The 14,878-nt window shown below is 40.8% G+C and overlaps 1 protein-coding gene across 19 annotated transcripts in view; it reads left to right on the top strand.

Annotated features, from left to right (window-relative positions):
* Nucleotides 1–14,878, top strand: part of Mbnl1 (muscleblind like splicing regulator 1) — a 162,868-nt gene that overhangs the window by 72,099 nt on the left and 75,891 nt on the right. Inside the window, exon 1 of one of the 19 annotated variants that reach the window (XM_013119000.3) lies at nt 11,926–12,579. The exons of the other annotated variants lie outside the window; for them this stretch is intronic. Coding sequence (XP_012974454.1) covers nt 12,511–12,579 — 69 coding nt within the window. The 5' untranslated portion in view covers nt 11,926–12,510. Of the gene's footprint in view, nt 1–11,925; nt 12,580–14,878 lie in introns of those variants that run through there. 19 annotated transcript variants of the gene reach the window in all.

Here is a 14,878-nt window from a genome sequence, read left to right as displayed (position 1 = left end):
GTGTACAGACACTTCATGAAGATCAGAAGTGCTTGTCCTTATAAATAAATGGAGCTCAGAAGCACGGCTCCTATAAATGTGATAAGTGTATTGGTGGAATGAACCACACTTGGTTTCAGAAGGCAGTTGGACTCTGGATTCTGTCAAATCAGCTGTGGGCTTCTGAGAACCAGATTTACTAAAAGGTCAACAAGGGACTTGCCATATCCCAAAAATGGGAACATATTGGTCTCTTCACCTTACTCACCACTAGTTGGCTGTCTTTAGTATCATATTCAAGCCTATTAGAGTGATAAATATTGCATGTAAAATGTACCTTATTCATTGATAATTAAATTGATTATTAAGGGAGAGAAGAACTTTAAAGTGATAGGATCCGTTTGTCTAGCCTTCTTTTATATATCCGTAAAATTTGCCTATACCTTATTTATTTAATGCTCTTCTTCAGGAATAACTAATGCTTTTAAAGCTACAGTGTAAATATATTAATATTGATAAAAGTTCCTTGTGTGTATCTATTCATTAGCGTAAATAAGTTAAAGGTTTCATAGTGAAGTTGTCTAGTTCTGTGATTGGGTTTGTTCTTTGATCCTTTTGGTTAGTATTCATTCAGCACCTGATGTATAATTTGAAATGTAAAAATACCCCTCCTTTTGTTTTTTGTTGTTTTTGTTTTTTGTTTGTTTGTTTTTTGGTTGCAATGTCTGCTGCTGACCCAGGTCAAATATTTTCTTTCAGCTCTGCTTTTGTTTTCAACTTCCCTAGTGAGTTGCAGAGAGTGTGAGCCCCAGAGAGTAATAGGAATAGTTTAGCAGGAAATCACTTACTAATCACAGTTTATGAATCACCTGCTAAGAATTCATTTTGAATGTCAAATGTCTTTAACAGAAAGTTAAAGAAGAATTTGTAGCCATTGGTCTTCGCTGCCTCTACCGCATCGCAGTATTATTCCCCTTAGGCACTCATCCTCTGAGAATGCAAATTTACCGAAAATGCTTGCATACTGTCCCTCTTGGCTTACTCCTTGTTCCTCGGGCCTGTTAGCGACACTGTCCTCCAGTATTGTGTACTGGAGGTTCTGGCCTGTCTGCTCATCAGTGCTGTCTCATTAGCAGCTTAAGACTGGCTGTGGAAAGATTATTTATACCATGGGAACTGGCAAACAGCACAGTCCCAAGACAACAACTTCTCCAGGGAGCCTGTTGAGAAAGGTTACTCTGTGCCGAGTAGCCATGTAGCAGTTCACCTTGATGTGCTCTTTCCACATTTTAGAGAAACTTAGCACCTAACTCATTATTCTGTGTACTGGCGGAGGGAGGGCAGACTGCTCAGCCCTTCTGTGCTTCTGGTCCTCGTCTGCACTGTAGGGAAAATTGTGCTCCTCTTGTAGCTGGGCGAGATGAAGAGTAAGCCCGCTGTCTTGGTGCACAGTGAGCACCCAGCTGACCCTACCTCTCCCCCACCCTGCTTCCGTGGATAGAGACACAATTTTAGATTTTCTTCTTAGATTTTTCTTTTTTTTTTTTAGATAACTCATTTTCAAATACATAAGGATTATTTTTTTCCTAGAAGACAAGAAGGCATTTCTATTTTAAACACATGAACATTTGCCCATGGATATAAGTACGTTGATCTAGGCTGTCCAGGCTAGATTGTAAATAGCAAGGCCCAGCTTATAAACCAATTTTCGTAGCTTCAGAGTGGAAATAGAAGATGCAGCTTGGTTATGTTCCTAGACATCACTTTTCCACTTTTTTTTAATGTTATTTTTTGGGGGAGGGAGTGACAGGGAGTAGTAGGGTTTTTTTTTCTTAATCACTTCAGTGTTTGAACATACACAAAGTTAGATTAAAACAGTCTAATAACACATAGGTATATATCTTTAAGTTGTATACACAGAAATAAGCCGGCATTTTTGCAGGCATGTGCTTCTGTACACATCAGGGACTATCTTCATCCGTTTCATTCTGTTATTCTTCATCTCTCAGTTACGTTAACAGCCCCCAGACAACCTCGCCTTTCATGCACACATTTTTTAGAAGGATCTCCAACTTCAGATTTCTTGGCCCTATTGTCTAAAATCATGACAGTAAGAGGACTAGGACTTAAGCAAATCACACTGACACAAACTTAAGTGACTGTTCCATTTAAATCATTTATTTTGGAAGTCAAATTAGAGTCAGGAATACTGGAAATCCCCTTAAGATGGATGCAAATGAGGCGGTCCCGTGAGACTTCTCTGTAGTTATATCTGAGCTCCATGTGACCTCTAGTTTTAGGAAATATGGATGAAATGAGAGCATCTTCATCATCTCTTATAATGTGTATTTTATGCATGATAAAGAAAAGTTTGCGGCTCTTCAGAAGATTGCTGGATGATAAGCATGTGGAGATGTAGAATTCATCAAAAAATGTGCTATGGAAATACGGGATCAGGATTTATGATTTTGCTTTGGTGGAAATGTCATTGCCTAGAGACGCACTTCATTTGTTATTGTTGTTTTTGTGTGATGCCTTTGTGGTTGGGCATGTCAAGATGTGCTTGTGCGGATCAGAGGGCTAGTTTGTGGGGTTGGCATTCCCCCACTGTTGTCTAGACTAGACCCCACCAAACGCTGACCCCAGGCTGTTAGACAAGCATCTTGCCCATCTCAGCTGTCTCCGCAGCCCTGGAAATAGGATTCTTCTATGGATTGTAACACGTATCAAATAGTGACTACCCTCTGGATGTCCTCTGTAGTCCAGAAAGAGTTCTTTTATGTGTGTTTAAGTACTATAATGCAGCTGTTATAATTACTTGTAAGTAGAAAGCAATGTCTTGGCAAAGTTTATTTTGTGATAGGTATGTAGACAATATGGAAGTGCTACATTGAATTTTTAATGGTGTGTAGGCATGTTTTATGATATTGCAGAGAAGTACTAGGAAGAGATATTTTTAAATGGGTGGTGGCATTTGTCACCTTTCCTGGATGTTTTAAAGGAGGAGGGAAAACAAAAAGCTAAGTGTAGTCTCTGGCAACACTACAGATTAGCTGGGTTAAGCATCTGCAAATGGACATTTTTTATTTATGTCCTTCAAATACTAGTTGCAATTTTGCATGGAGGAAGTAGTTTCATAGGAAAAGGACACAAGTTGATGACGAAGTTTGCTAAAACATAAGTAATGACTGTTTTAAACTGTTGAAAATGGAAGGCTAGCCCCAAGGAGATAGGAGTTCCAAAAAGAGCTGGCAAAAGTCAATGTTATACAACGCCCATGGAAAGAATACCAGGGGAGGAGCTGACAGAGTAGAACAACAGGAAGATTAGTCACTTCTAGAAGGGGAAAAAAAGGCGGGGCAGTGAGAAGAGTATTTTAAGCATCGGTGTTAACTAATGTGCAGTTTTGTACCTTAGGGACCACACTGGCCAAAACTGGGAATGCCAGTAGTACCGAAGAGCCACAGACCCACATGTAAAGTTTGTAAAAGCAGTTAAAAGAACAAAATGGGGAAATGTTAGGTTTGAGTTTAAGTAAGCTGAAAATGAAAGACTGGTAGTGTTCCTCAGTGGAGCTGATTGCTTAGCTCAGGCTACCGTGTTGGTTGTGGGGAAAGTCTTACATGTCCTTCACAACAGTTACATGCAAATGCAAGTGTCCTGTGTGTCTTGGTTGTATGTGCTCTCTGAAACAGTCTTTGCTTACGTAGAACATTTATTTATCTGCAGTTAAAGAACTACAAATATCAGAATATTCTGAGTTATGTCTGAGACCTCCTACAAGTGTTAGTAGTAGTCATCTGTATATTTATTAGAAGGTACTTCAGAATCCATAACTGAAAGCCAGAAAATAAGCTATTTGCATGTACATGTTGGCGAAGCTCCGTTAATTTCCCATTTGGAGTAAAAGGAGTGGGGATGTGCAAGAAGCTGATTTTGCTGAGTCTGTTTGCATGTCAAATGGCAACATGCCTGCCTCAAAAACAGGTGATGAGAACAGAGCGGACTGAATGCAAGAGCGTAGACCTCAGGTGGATGCAAGAGTGCAGACCTCAGGTGGATGCAAGAGAGTAGACCTCAGATAAATGTAAGAGTGTAGACCTCAGATGGATGCAAGAGTGTAGACCTCAGATAAATGCAAGAGTGTAGACCTCAGATGGATGCAAGAGTGTAGACCTCAGATGGATGCAAGAGAGTAGACCTCAGATGGATGCAAGAGTGTAGACCTCAGATGGATGTAAGAGTGTAGACCTCAGATAAATGCAAGAGTGTAGACCTCAGATGGATGCAAGAGTGTAGACCTCAGATGGATGCAAGAGTGTAGACCTCAGATGGATGTAAGAGTGTAGACCTCAGATGTATGTAAGAGTATAGACCTCAGATGGATGCAAGAGTGTAGACCTCAGATGGATGCAAGAGTGTAGACCTCAGATGGATGTAAGAGTGTAGACCTCAGATGGATGTAAGAGTGTAGACCTCAGATAAATGCAAGAGTGTAGACCTCAGATGGATGTAAGAGTGTAGACCTCAGATGGATGTAAGAGTGTAGACCTCAGATGGATGCAAGAGTGTAAACCTCAGATGGATGTAAGAGTGTAGACCTCAGATGGATGTAAGAGTGTAGACCTCAGATGGATGCAAGAGTGTAGACCTCAGATGGATGTAAGAGTGTAGACCTCAGATGGATGCAAGAGTGTAGACCTCAGATGGATGCAGAGTGTAGACTCAGATGGATGTAGAGTGTAGACCTCAGATGGATGTAAGAGTGTAGACCTCAGATGGATGCAAGAGTGTAAACCTTAGATGGATGCAAGAGTGTAGACCTCAGATGGATGCAAGAGAGTAGACCTCAGATGGATGCAAGAGTGTAGACCTCAGATGGATGCAAGAGTGTAGACCTCAGATAAATACAAGAGTGTAGACCTCAGATGGATGCAAGAGAGTAGACCTCAGATGGATGCAAGAGTGTAGACCTCAGATGGATGTAAGAGAGTAGACCTCAGATAAATGCAAGAGAGTAGACCTCAGATGGATGCAAGAGAGTAGACCTCAGGTGTCATGCAAGAGAGTAGACCTCAGGTGTCATGCAAGAGAGTAGACCTCAGATAAATGCAAGAGTGTAGACCTCAGATGGATGCAAGAGTGTAGACCTCAGATGGATGTAAGAGTGTAGACCTCAGATAAATGCAAGAGTGTAGACCTCAGAGGGCACATTATTTCTGTATTACTCTTTAGCTAAGTATATAGCCTACTGGCGTGAATGACATTTTTAGCTTATGATTGAAGGAAGATATCGGCAGCGACTCTTTTTCTTACACCACCTGGTTACTTTTGATATCATTTGTTGTGTTACATATGTATCCGTATTTAATAGATACATGATACTTATTTGTCCATTTCTTAGACATTTTTTATAAATTCTGTCAAATATTTTTTAATTACGTATCAGGACACAAGCTTCTTTTTCTAGGAAAACATACCTTTCTCAGTTAAAAGTAAAAATGAGTGATGCATATTGAAATAGAGATAGAAAATTCACCTATTTCAGATATCTTAGATTTCTTTTTATTTTGTGTGTTTATATGGAATATATAGTTGGGTATCATTGTACTCATGGAAATGCAAACTACAGTGAGCCACTTTGGTCTGCTGAGTTCGCTACCAGTTACAACACTTTTATTGTTCATGTGAGCAGAATTTGCTGAGGTGAATTCTAATATCTAACAAAATAACGAGGTGTACAAATGCTAAATGCTCACTAAAAAACCAAGCTTTTCCTACCTTCCCCTGTTCCATGTGTAACAGAAAGGGAAATGTTTATTTTCTAAACTGTAGAAGACAAATACTGTCTCAGACACTGGAAGTTCTTCCTTCTCCTGGGAGTGGACACAGTAAGTCATCCTGAGTCACTTGAGCAGTTTCTTTAGCCAGTGGTATTTAAAGCATCAGATTGTGAGGACAGATGACTCAGGGGTGTGTGTTGCACAGTTAGAACGTTTCACTTTTAGGACACCATTCCCACACACGTCTCTCCCTACTAAATGCTGCTAGCTATTTATTCATGGGGGAAGCGCACTAAGACCTCACCTGTTTTTTTTACCTGTGTGCACTTTATTTGTGTTTATTAGTATTTTGTTTTCATATGAAGCCTTGTTCAAGGAATTGAGTCTAAGGAATGGGCCCAGTAATAGCTGAAGAATTTAGAGAGGTACTTAGCTTATCTATCTGCAAATGGCTGGCTTTACTGATTTTTTTTTAAAGTGAGTTTTCACGTCTAGGGACTTGTACTGCCCCCTACAATCAGCAAGAAATAAGTACTACAGATCACATAGATAGGTTGAAATGAAACATAACATATGTCTCTGTCCCCACGTATACATGTGTGTATGATGGCATAAACGATGACAGCTTTTCCAAGCTATCACTCACAATGCCAAGGCAATGATATCATTTGATCAGCAGGTTGGATGAGAATATCCTGTATGTTCAGTGCCAGCCTGGGGTCTTATTATGAGACTCCGTCTTGCAAATAAATCCTATAGTCCATCTTTTGCCAAAATAAAATAAAATAAAATAAATCTATGAGGTTGTTTGATTTTTCTTTACCAAAAGATACATTTTTATTTTTAGCATTTTTGTGTTATAAATTCAGCCTTCCTACTGGAGGCTGAGACAGATTTAAACATGTTATTAACTGGTGAGTATTATCTAGCTCATTCCGTGTGATATGTAACACCTTCACATACGTAATGCATAGAGAAGAGGGTTAACTAGAAACTGGATGGACCTGTCCATCTCCTTTGATGGACACTTTTGATTTTAGAAATAGTTTAGAATAACCAAACTTACTTGTTATGATGTCACCCGAGGGAGCCCACACAGGCATCTAAAGAAGTTGTTGGTAACCACCACCAGTGGCGGTATTTTTAATGCTTATGGTTGCGTCGTAAGCAAGGGAAAGTGCTTCCATGCCAGGAATGTTACCCCCCCTCCTCCAGGTTTCCATGGATTCTTTTTGTTCTGAGTTTTACTGAGTTTCAACTAAACAAGCAGAAGCCAGCCCCTCCCTCCCAAAAAATATAGCCCAAGTTAGGCTGGCAGCCAATGTAAGAACTGACTTGGCGTCTGTATCATTTTTGCCTTAATGTTAGGGGCCTGGCCTCCTGATGTGCACTGGCTGGTCTGATAGACTCATTCCATTGGTCCAACTTGGTTTCAGCCCGCATCTCGCGGGATGGCCCTTGCTTGACTTTCCTAAGCTCTGTGTGAACTTATAGTCACTGTTTCAGCCTTACCCATAATGAGCCCCATGGGCTGAGATGGGGATGAAGACAAATATGACGGCAGCCGTGGTGGTCTCCCAGCAGAACAAGCGCTGCTGGTAAACATGCCACAGTCTTGGTGGGGCCTCTGACAAGATGATCAGTTTAGAGAAAAAAATGTGTCAACTGGATTAGTTCTTGACAGTCCACCATCTGAGGATCGTAAAACATGTTAGACAAGTGTGTTCACCTGTGGGAGCAAGAGTTCCTATTTGCGTGTTTCTGAAATGGAGTGGACCTTAGCAGAGCCGCCTCCCACCATGGTTCTGGCCAGACATGCCGTCACTTCCTCCCACTCTGAAGAAGTCAAGAAGTCAGCTTTCGGGGTCTGCAGAGGATGGGCAGAAGGCTGTAGTGTTGCAGCGGCATTCCCAAGGCTATGTTTTTCCAGCTTTGTCAGGGTTCTGATCGTAGGCGACACTTTATGCCCAGCATTCACCTTGCTGTGTTGATGGAAAACATATGAGAAACATTCTAAAAGTCTTTGTACACAGACTTGCAGTTTTGCCAATGAGGATAATTTTCTGCTATGCACAGAATGTGTGCTTTCATATTCATAATTCTCTAATAGTCTGTGATAGTCATATATTTTTCCCTTTTCCCTTTGAACTGTTTAAATTCTAAAGAAATAAATGTTGTTATTATTTGTGTCTGTAGGATTGAGCTTCTAGACAAGTTCTTTAAATGCCTGTTAATGCTGTGTTGTCCAGACCTATTGTAGTGAAAAGAAAACAAGCAGTGACCTCAGAATGGAAATGAGATATGGAAACAGAAGCATTGCTCGTCCTGTAAAAATCACAAGAACTGCTGTGTTCCCATCTATGTTAGAGTGTTGTACAGATTATCAAAGCAGTGGTCTTTGCAAAAGTGTTTCTGTGCCAGGAAGGTAGAGTATTATTTTACAATTGAGCAAAATCCCATGGTAGCAATTATTTTACATGGTAACATTCTTTCAGTAACTGGTTTTAGGGCAGTTAATTTGTTACTAGGGATGAGGAGGGTACAGGGTTACTAGGGATGAAAGGGTGAATGTGGCTCCCTTACAATAAACGTTTGAGAGCAGTTTTCTGTATAGCATTGGGTACTTTGTATCTCATAGTAACAGTATTTGTGTCACTTGTTTGGAGAACAGATTTAAGTACGATCACAGGACAACACCTGTTTTGACACTTGGTGTGGGATAAATGCAAACACGTGGGTAGTCTGTGTGGGTGTGGAATAAACAAGAATGCTTTGGCTAGCATCCTGCAGGGTGGGGATTTGAAAGGATTCCAGCTACTGCTGCCACAGGCTGCTGCTAATACTGTGGGATGGAAAATGGCTGACCAGGAAACTCGTAACTTTTAGTACTGAAGCAGAGATAAGGGATGTATTCTTTAAGGGAAGCATCTTTGATCCTTTCAACGGCACCTTGGCAAGCAGAAACTGTGTATTATCCATTGAAGACGAAGCATGGATTTGGCTAGTGGATGCTGGTGAGTGAGGTAAATGGGAGGCCGCTTAACTAAGATGTTGTAAGGTAGGTTAGCTTTTCAGGATCTCATGGGAAAAGAGCCTCTGAGGTGGTGGACATTGAGAGCTTGTTTAAGAAAGGTGCCATGTCTTAGTGCCTGATCTGTAGCTTGCTTGTGCTTTATAAGTAGATCTGGCATAATCAACAGATAAGGTTAATTCTCAAGCTCGATTGACAATTCGGCCAAAGGGATACAGTTTTCCACAGAAGTTTTTAGTCTCCATCTCATATTCTTGCCCTTTGCTTCAGTTATAGTTACACTTTCTTAGATGAAAGTAAGGATTTTCCTTTCATTTCTAATGCATGCCTGCTTTATTCATACTAGTAAGTTATACACTTTCTTAGATGAAAGTAAGGATTTTCCTTTCATTTCTAATGCATGCCTGCTTTATTCATACTAGTAAGTTATAGATTTTTAAATTAAATTATTTGACATTATTTTCAAATAGAGATAATTATGTAAGCAAGTTGGTATAATATATGGTTATATTAATCAGATATCCATATAGACTGTGTCTTACCTGTTGTGATGAAGTGTGTGGCGGACTTTGGCGGATTCTATGGCAGGCGAGGATGACCCAGGTGGAGGGTCAAACACGCCAGGCAGACAGAACTTAAGTTTTATTAGAAAGGGGAGGGAGGGGGAAGGAAAGAGAAAAGAGGTAAAGAGACACAGAGACAGAGAGAGGACAGAAGGGAAGAGGGAGACAGGAAAAGTCCTGTCTGCCCAGGGGAACAGTGGGAGAAAGCAGGAAAGAGAGTATATGTGGATGGGGTCTTTCTTTTAAAGGGTCCTTTGCACCTGCGTGCAGACTATACAGTCATGGAACCCTGGGCTGACCAGGGTACTGCCTGAGTGCATTCTGCCAGGTGATGGGGGGCAGACCAGCATGATGCCTGAGTCCTTACGTTACCTTTGTGTAGATGCATTAATACTGTGAGTGAGCTAGTGTTTTCTATCTTCAAAATAGAGCTCACTTTTGGTATAGAGGTATATTTTCTCAGGATTCATTTAGGACACTAATAACATACCCACTAACAGCTTACTTGTATATTTATTTCATAGATTGGAAGAAATACTCATTTTCTATAAGCCTGTAGACCACACATTTTCCTAGAATAATTGACCTATGCTAATAGTTATTCTCCAAAATCTGTAACAGTTACATTTGAGAACTTAAGTAAATGGTAAAGGCTCTGGCAAGTGATGCCAAAAGAAATGTGTTTAAATTTCTTTTTACTTTTAACTAATGTGGTTGGTTGGTCTTTCAACCTTTAGCAGTTAACACCCCAATCCCATCATTGGCGTTCTGAGTCCTTCCGATGTTATGTAGGTGGTGCTGGGGTGTAGGTTTGGATACATTTGTTAGGGAGTATTTAATATTTACATAAATTCAGATATCTCATGCTTGAGCTTATTACCAGCATATTTTACTTAAACAAAACAACTACTTTTTTTGTTTTTACTGAATGACATGCCATTTATTCTAAAATGGCTTATAAAGAAACACATTAGTTTTACCATGTTAGGTCACCATTAGTTTGCACATGTTTTTGCTATTGCTTATTTAAAAAGGATGGGATTGAAAAGTGTAAGTGCAGAAATGCAAAGCAAGATTGATTTGTTAAATTTAGAGTCAGGTGATCATATTATGTGAGAGGTCACCTTCCTTTCTCCTGATATCAGGTTCATCCACTGTTTCTCAAATGTAGCTCAGTCTTGCGAAGTTTTGAAATGTTAAGTCTGTGTTCAAACAAAAAACCCAAACCTCCTGGAAGAGGATTGCTAAATGGAGATGGAGGGCTGGCACAATATCTTAGCGTACAGAAGGTATTTGTTATGCAAGTGTGGAGACTCAGACTCTCCATCACCTACATACAGGTGGGAAGAAAGACTTCACACTAGTGACTTCTGCCTTTTTACATGCATGCACGCATGCACGCGTGTGCACACGCAAACACACAGCACAAATAACAGATTGCTAAAAACAGAAATTGAGATTCTTTGTGCCCCCCCTTTATAAATTCCCAATTTCTTCCAAATTAACATTCTAATTGCTTAATGAGAGCTGACTATATTGTAGCATTTACAAATTTGGTCCATGGTGACTTATCAGACATAGGTAGACTTAACCTCTTTCAAATAAACAGCTTCGTTTCATACACCATTGACTGTGTATTGTGGAAATGAGGGAAGGAATTAGCTTTTATTTTAAAAAAGATTATTTTAAATAGTTGCTAAATTACTTGAGTTTTTATGTAGGAAGCAAAGAGATTATTGTTAGCATTTCAGTTGCTCTGAATTTGAAATTGATATCCAAAGTGGAGAATTGCGCACACATTGGGTAATAGGGTCTTTTCAAACCTATCTCCAAAACAAGCCTAAGGTACTGTGTATGGTTAATTTGCTCATAATTTTTAAACAGTGAGAATGCCAAAGTTATCTCAGTCATTTTCATTTGACACATAGTAGATATTATTAACATCTTTTCAGTGTTTATACTTAGTTTCTGAGTTTCATTCAGATTACCAAAGCAGCCACCAGGAGACCTAGCTTCGGCAAGTTCTGGTGGTTCAGAGTAAGCAACTTGGTGTGAGCTCCTCAAGACTTGTGGGGGTCTCAGAGCTCTGAGGCCTGGGTACCAAGCTCTCTACACCTTCGTGGAAAGTGCAGTGTTGTGCAGCACGGGCAGTCATCAGAGTCCTGGACGTCAGAGGTTCACCAGACAGAACTGACACACTTGTCTTCCCCTCTTGATTTTTCTTTTGCCTTTCTTAGTTCCATCTCTTGCTCCTGTCAAGCCCGTACCCTCCTTGAATACCTGCCTGTTGTCTATCAAGTTCTGCTCTCCATCAAACCCCCCACCCACCCTCATCTGTTTCTGGTTGAAAGTGATGTACTTGATGAAATGTATGTTGCACAATTAGAAGACAATTATTTTTCTCAAGTAGTTTAAAGAAAAAAAAACTAATTGAGTTTAATCTCTGTGTCTTCCTGTTTTCTCTTTCAATTCTAGACAGCTTTGGCTTTCTACCTCTTGCCTGTGGACCAGCTTCTTGAGGGCTTTTTTTTTTTTTAAAGCATTTATAAATTAATTTGATGTGAAGGTTGCAATGACAGGGTACAGTAAATCTCATGCCACTTTTGGAATTTTAACATTAGTACAGCAGGCATGCTATATAACGCGTGTCCCTCACGTTTCTTTCTAGAGCTAGATCTCCATCCCCCTCATGATTGGCTTTCTGTGGGATGCGTGAATGGCTGTCTCCCCGCCCCCCACATATCGTGGTGCACGTCTCCTTTGCTTCTTGTGTTCTGGTGGGGATCATGGTGGTTCTTCTCAATTGCTACCTGAGCTCTGTGCTGGTTGCTGCTCTTTCCCAGGGTTCTGTGCTGGCTGGTCATGCCTCTACCTCCTTGGCACTGCCCCACGGCAGAACCATGGTCCCTGGATGGCTGCCTCTAAACCCTTGTGAGGGTGGGGAATATTCCTCCCCCTGCTGCTACAATTGAGCTCTGTGCTGGGTACCACAGAGCCCTCCACACTTGCTTTCAGTTGCTAAGGCTTCCCGAGCTTTGGCTGTGGCTCAGAGGTCCTCCTGTCCAAACCCTGAAACTTTCCTAGCCTCGACACTCAGTGGTAGCAGCAGGTGTTGGGATTTCTCCGACTCCTCTAAGGCCTTGGGAGGAAGAGAATGGCTGTTGACATAGACCTCAAGAATTTTAAGAGTACACCAGGAAACTTCTCCAGAAGATATATAAAGGTAAGATTCTGATTTCTCCAGGCAATTATTTCAGATGCATAGAAAATAAAATCTCTAGCAGTGGGTTTGTGGTAAATGGATTTTAGTAGTGAATATGTAGAGAACTCCGGTTTGATAACACAGTCAAAACTTGTCCTGCAGTGGACAACTCCTTATTGCAAACACTTCTTGGGGGTGGGGTGGTTCTGTGTGAATTTTACATTTCACCCTATTTTGCTTGTAATAAATTTTGGTATTGAACAGATTTTTAAAGTATTTACTCCGCGATTAGAATTGGAATTCTGAAGCATCTTGTTTTTACATCACACAATCTTCTTTGTGTATCAAAAAAAAAAAACCAGTAAGATTGTTTTTGAGATCTAAAACGGTAAAACAGTAAAGTAGAAATCTTCTATTTTACCAAAATTGCCTGTAGTTTAGTTCCATCTCCATTAATATTTAGAACCATAAATGACGAAATGAGTTGTATCCTTACGTTCTTCTAACTGGGAAATAGGAGGGCAGCTGTGGTGGGTTTCCAGAGCACAGCCTTGTCCCCTGCTGGAGTCCCTGACACACTCACTGGAGCATCCCACTAATGGAGTCCCTGACACACTCACTGAAGCACCCCACTAATGCAGCAGGCTTTCCTCTCCAGGCTTTGTTTTCCCTCTTCTTCTGTCCTGCCTCCTTTTCCCTCCCCCTATATGTGCGCATGTGTCCCTCGTCATACACACACGCACACACACACACACACACACACACACACACACACACACACACGATGATGGTGATCCTGCACTACTACAGCCCAGGCTGTCCTGAAACTTACGGTTGTAATCCAGCCAGTATCAAACTCTTAGTGGTCTTCCATCTCTGAATCTGTAGCTCTGAGATTACAAGTGGGGACCACAGTTTGGGTCCGTTTTCAGTTTTCTTAAGGGTTTGTCTCACCACCTCTGGTTATTGTGGGGAAGGCACCCATGACCGGGTAAAGGCTCTGGGTTTGGTGTTCCCGAGTTGTGGGAAGGAAGCGACACAAACCACGTGCACAGAAGTACGGCGCCATGCAGGCACCAAGCTCATATCTAACTCCCCTCGCTCTTCACAGGGGTTGGGCAAACTTCCTGATTTCAGCGTTACTACCAGCTCATAACCGTTTAAACCCGATATCTTAATCGATACTCTAAGCTGGAGTGAAGGCTCTTATTTCCAAAACCAAAAACCAACCAATTTTATTAGCAAAGTATATGCTTACTAGTAACTTTACAAATTGAAAATATATTGGATAATGTATGGTTCTGTTTTCTGTTCTGTATTAAAACTCATTTGTCATTTAAAAATAACAATGTGGAGTACCAGGCTGGGAGTTTGCATTGTGGTTAAGTGTGCCTTGAGTAGACCTCCCTTGTATTTCTCCAGAGATCTTATATTCTCTTGGGATGAAATATCAAATGAATGTAAGAATGTGAACTCTTAAAAATAAGGAAAATACTTGTAAATTAATTACTAACGATAATTCTTCCAGAAAGAGTCTGAATTTCTTATTCATAGCAAGTCTTAGGTGCTTGCGCCAATTCTTAGAATAAGGTCCAGGTCCCAGTTTCTTCATAACTCAGCTAAGCTCTAAACTTACACTTGTCCATCCCCGTCTGTCTTTCCTCTCCCTCCCTTGGGTGGAGACTTCTGTACAGAGGAGGGGGGGCACAGAATGTTTACAGTAGATATTGAATTAAGCAAATACGAAGTATCTATTGTTTATTTTGCTCACTGTGATAAATAAGTCAAAGTCTGTAAGCATCATTAGGCATGTCCTTGTAGAAAAGAAATTAGCAGAGCAGACCCGTGCTTTATCAGAGAGCCGCTGGACGCAAAGATACACGCAGGCGTGTGAGCCCGCGCTGAGGCGTCTGATACTTCAGTGTTTTGATGTTGAAAGCAAAACATTCCTATTTACTATTCATCTTTGTAGAACTATAGGAATATTGGTTAGTTTTACAGAATTAAAGTGATCTCTTTGTTGACTTTCATATTTTATTGATTGTCTACCTTAGGCTCACAACTCTTTTTTTCATAGAAAACTTGAGCTCAGAGAAGAGTAGGGGAGAGGGTAATGATAGTACATTTTATACCTGTATGAAACTGTCAAATCAAATTAACAAAAACAGAAACACTTAAGATATTGTCATTGTATCACGAGGATGAGGAAAGTAAGGCTTTAGGAGAAGCTGAATAGCCCACCGTGGTCTTCAATCCAGAGCTCAACGGCCCACAGGGCTCCCTGGCTCACCGTGGTCTTCACTCGAGACTGACGCCAGGA

Source organism: Mesocricetus auratus, unplaced genomic scaffold (assembly GCF_017639785.1).
Source record: "Mesocricetus auratus isolate SY011 unplaced genomic scaffold, BCM_Maur_2.0 Super-Scaffold_100011, whole genome shotgun sequence".
Taxonomy (NCBI): Eukaryota; Metazoa; Chordata; class Mammalia; order Rodentia; family Cricetidae; genus Mesocricetus; species Mesocricetus auratus.
The sequence above is the reverse complement of the archived record's forward strand: the minus strand, read 5'-3'. Positions and strand labels throughout refer to the sequence as shown.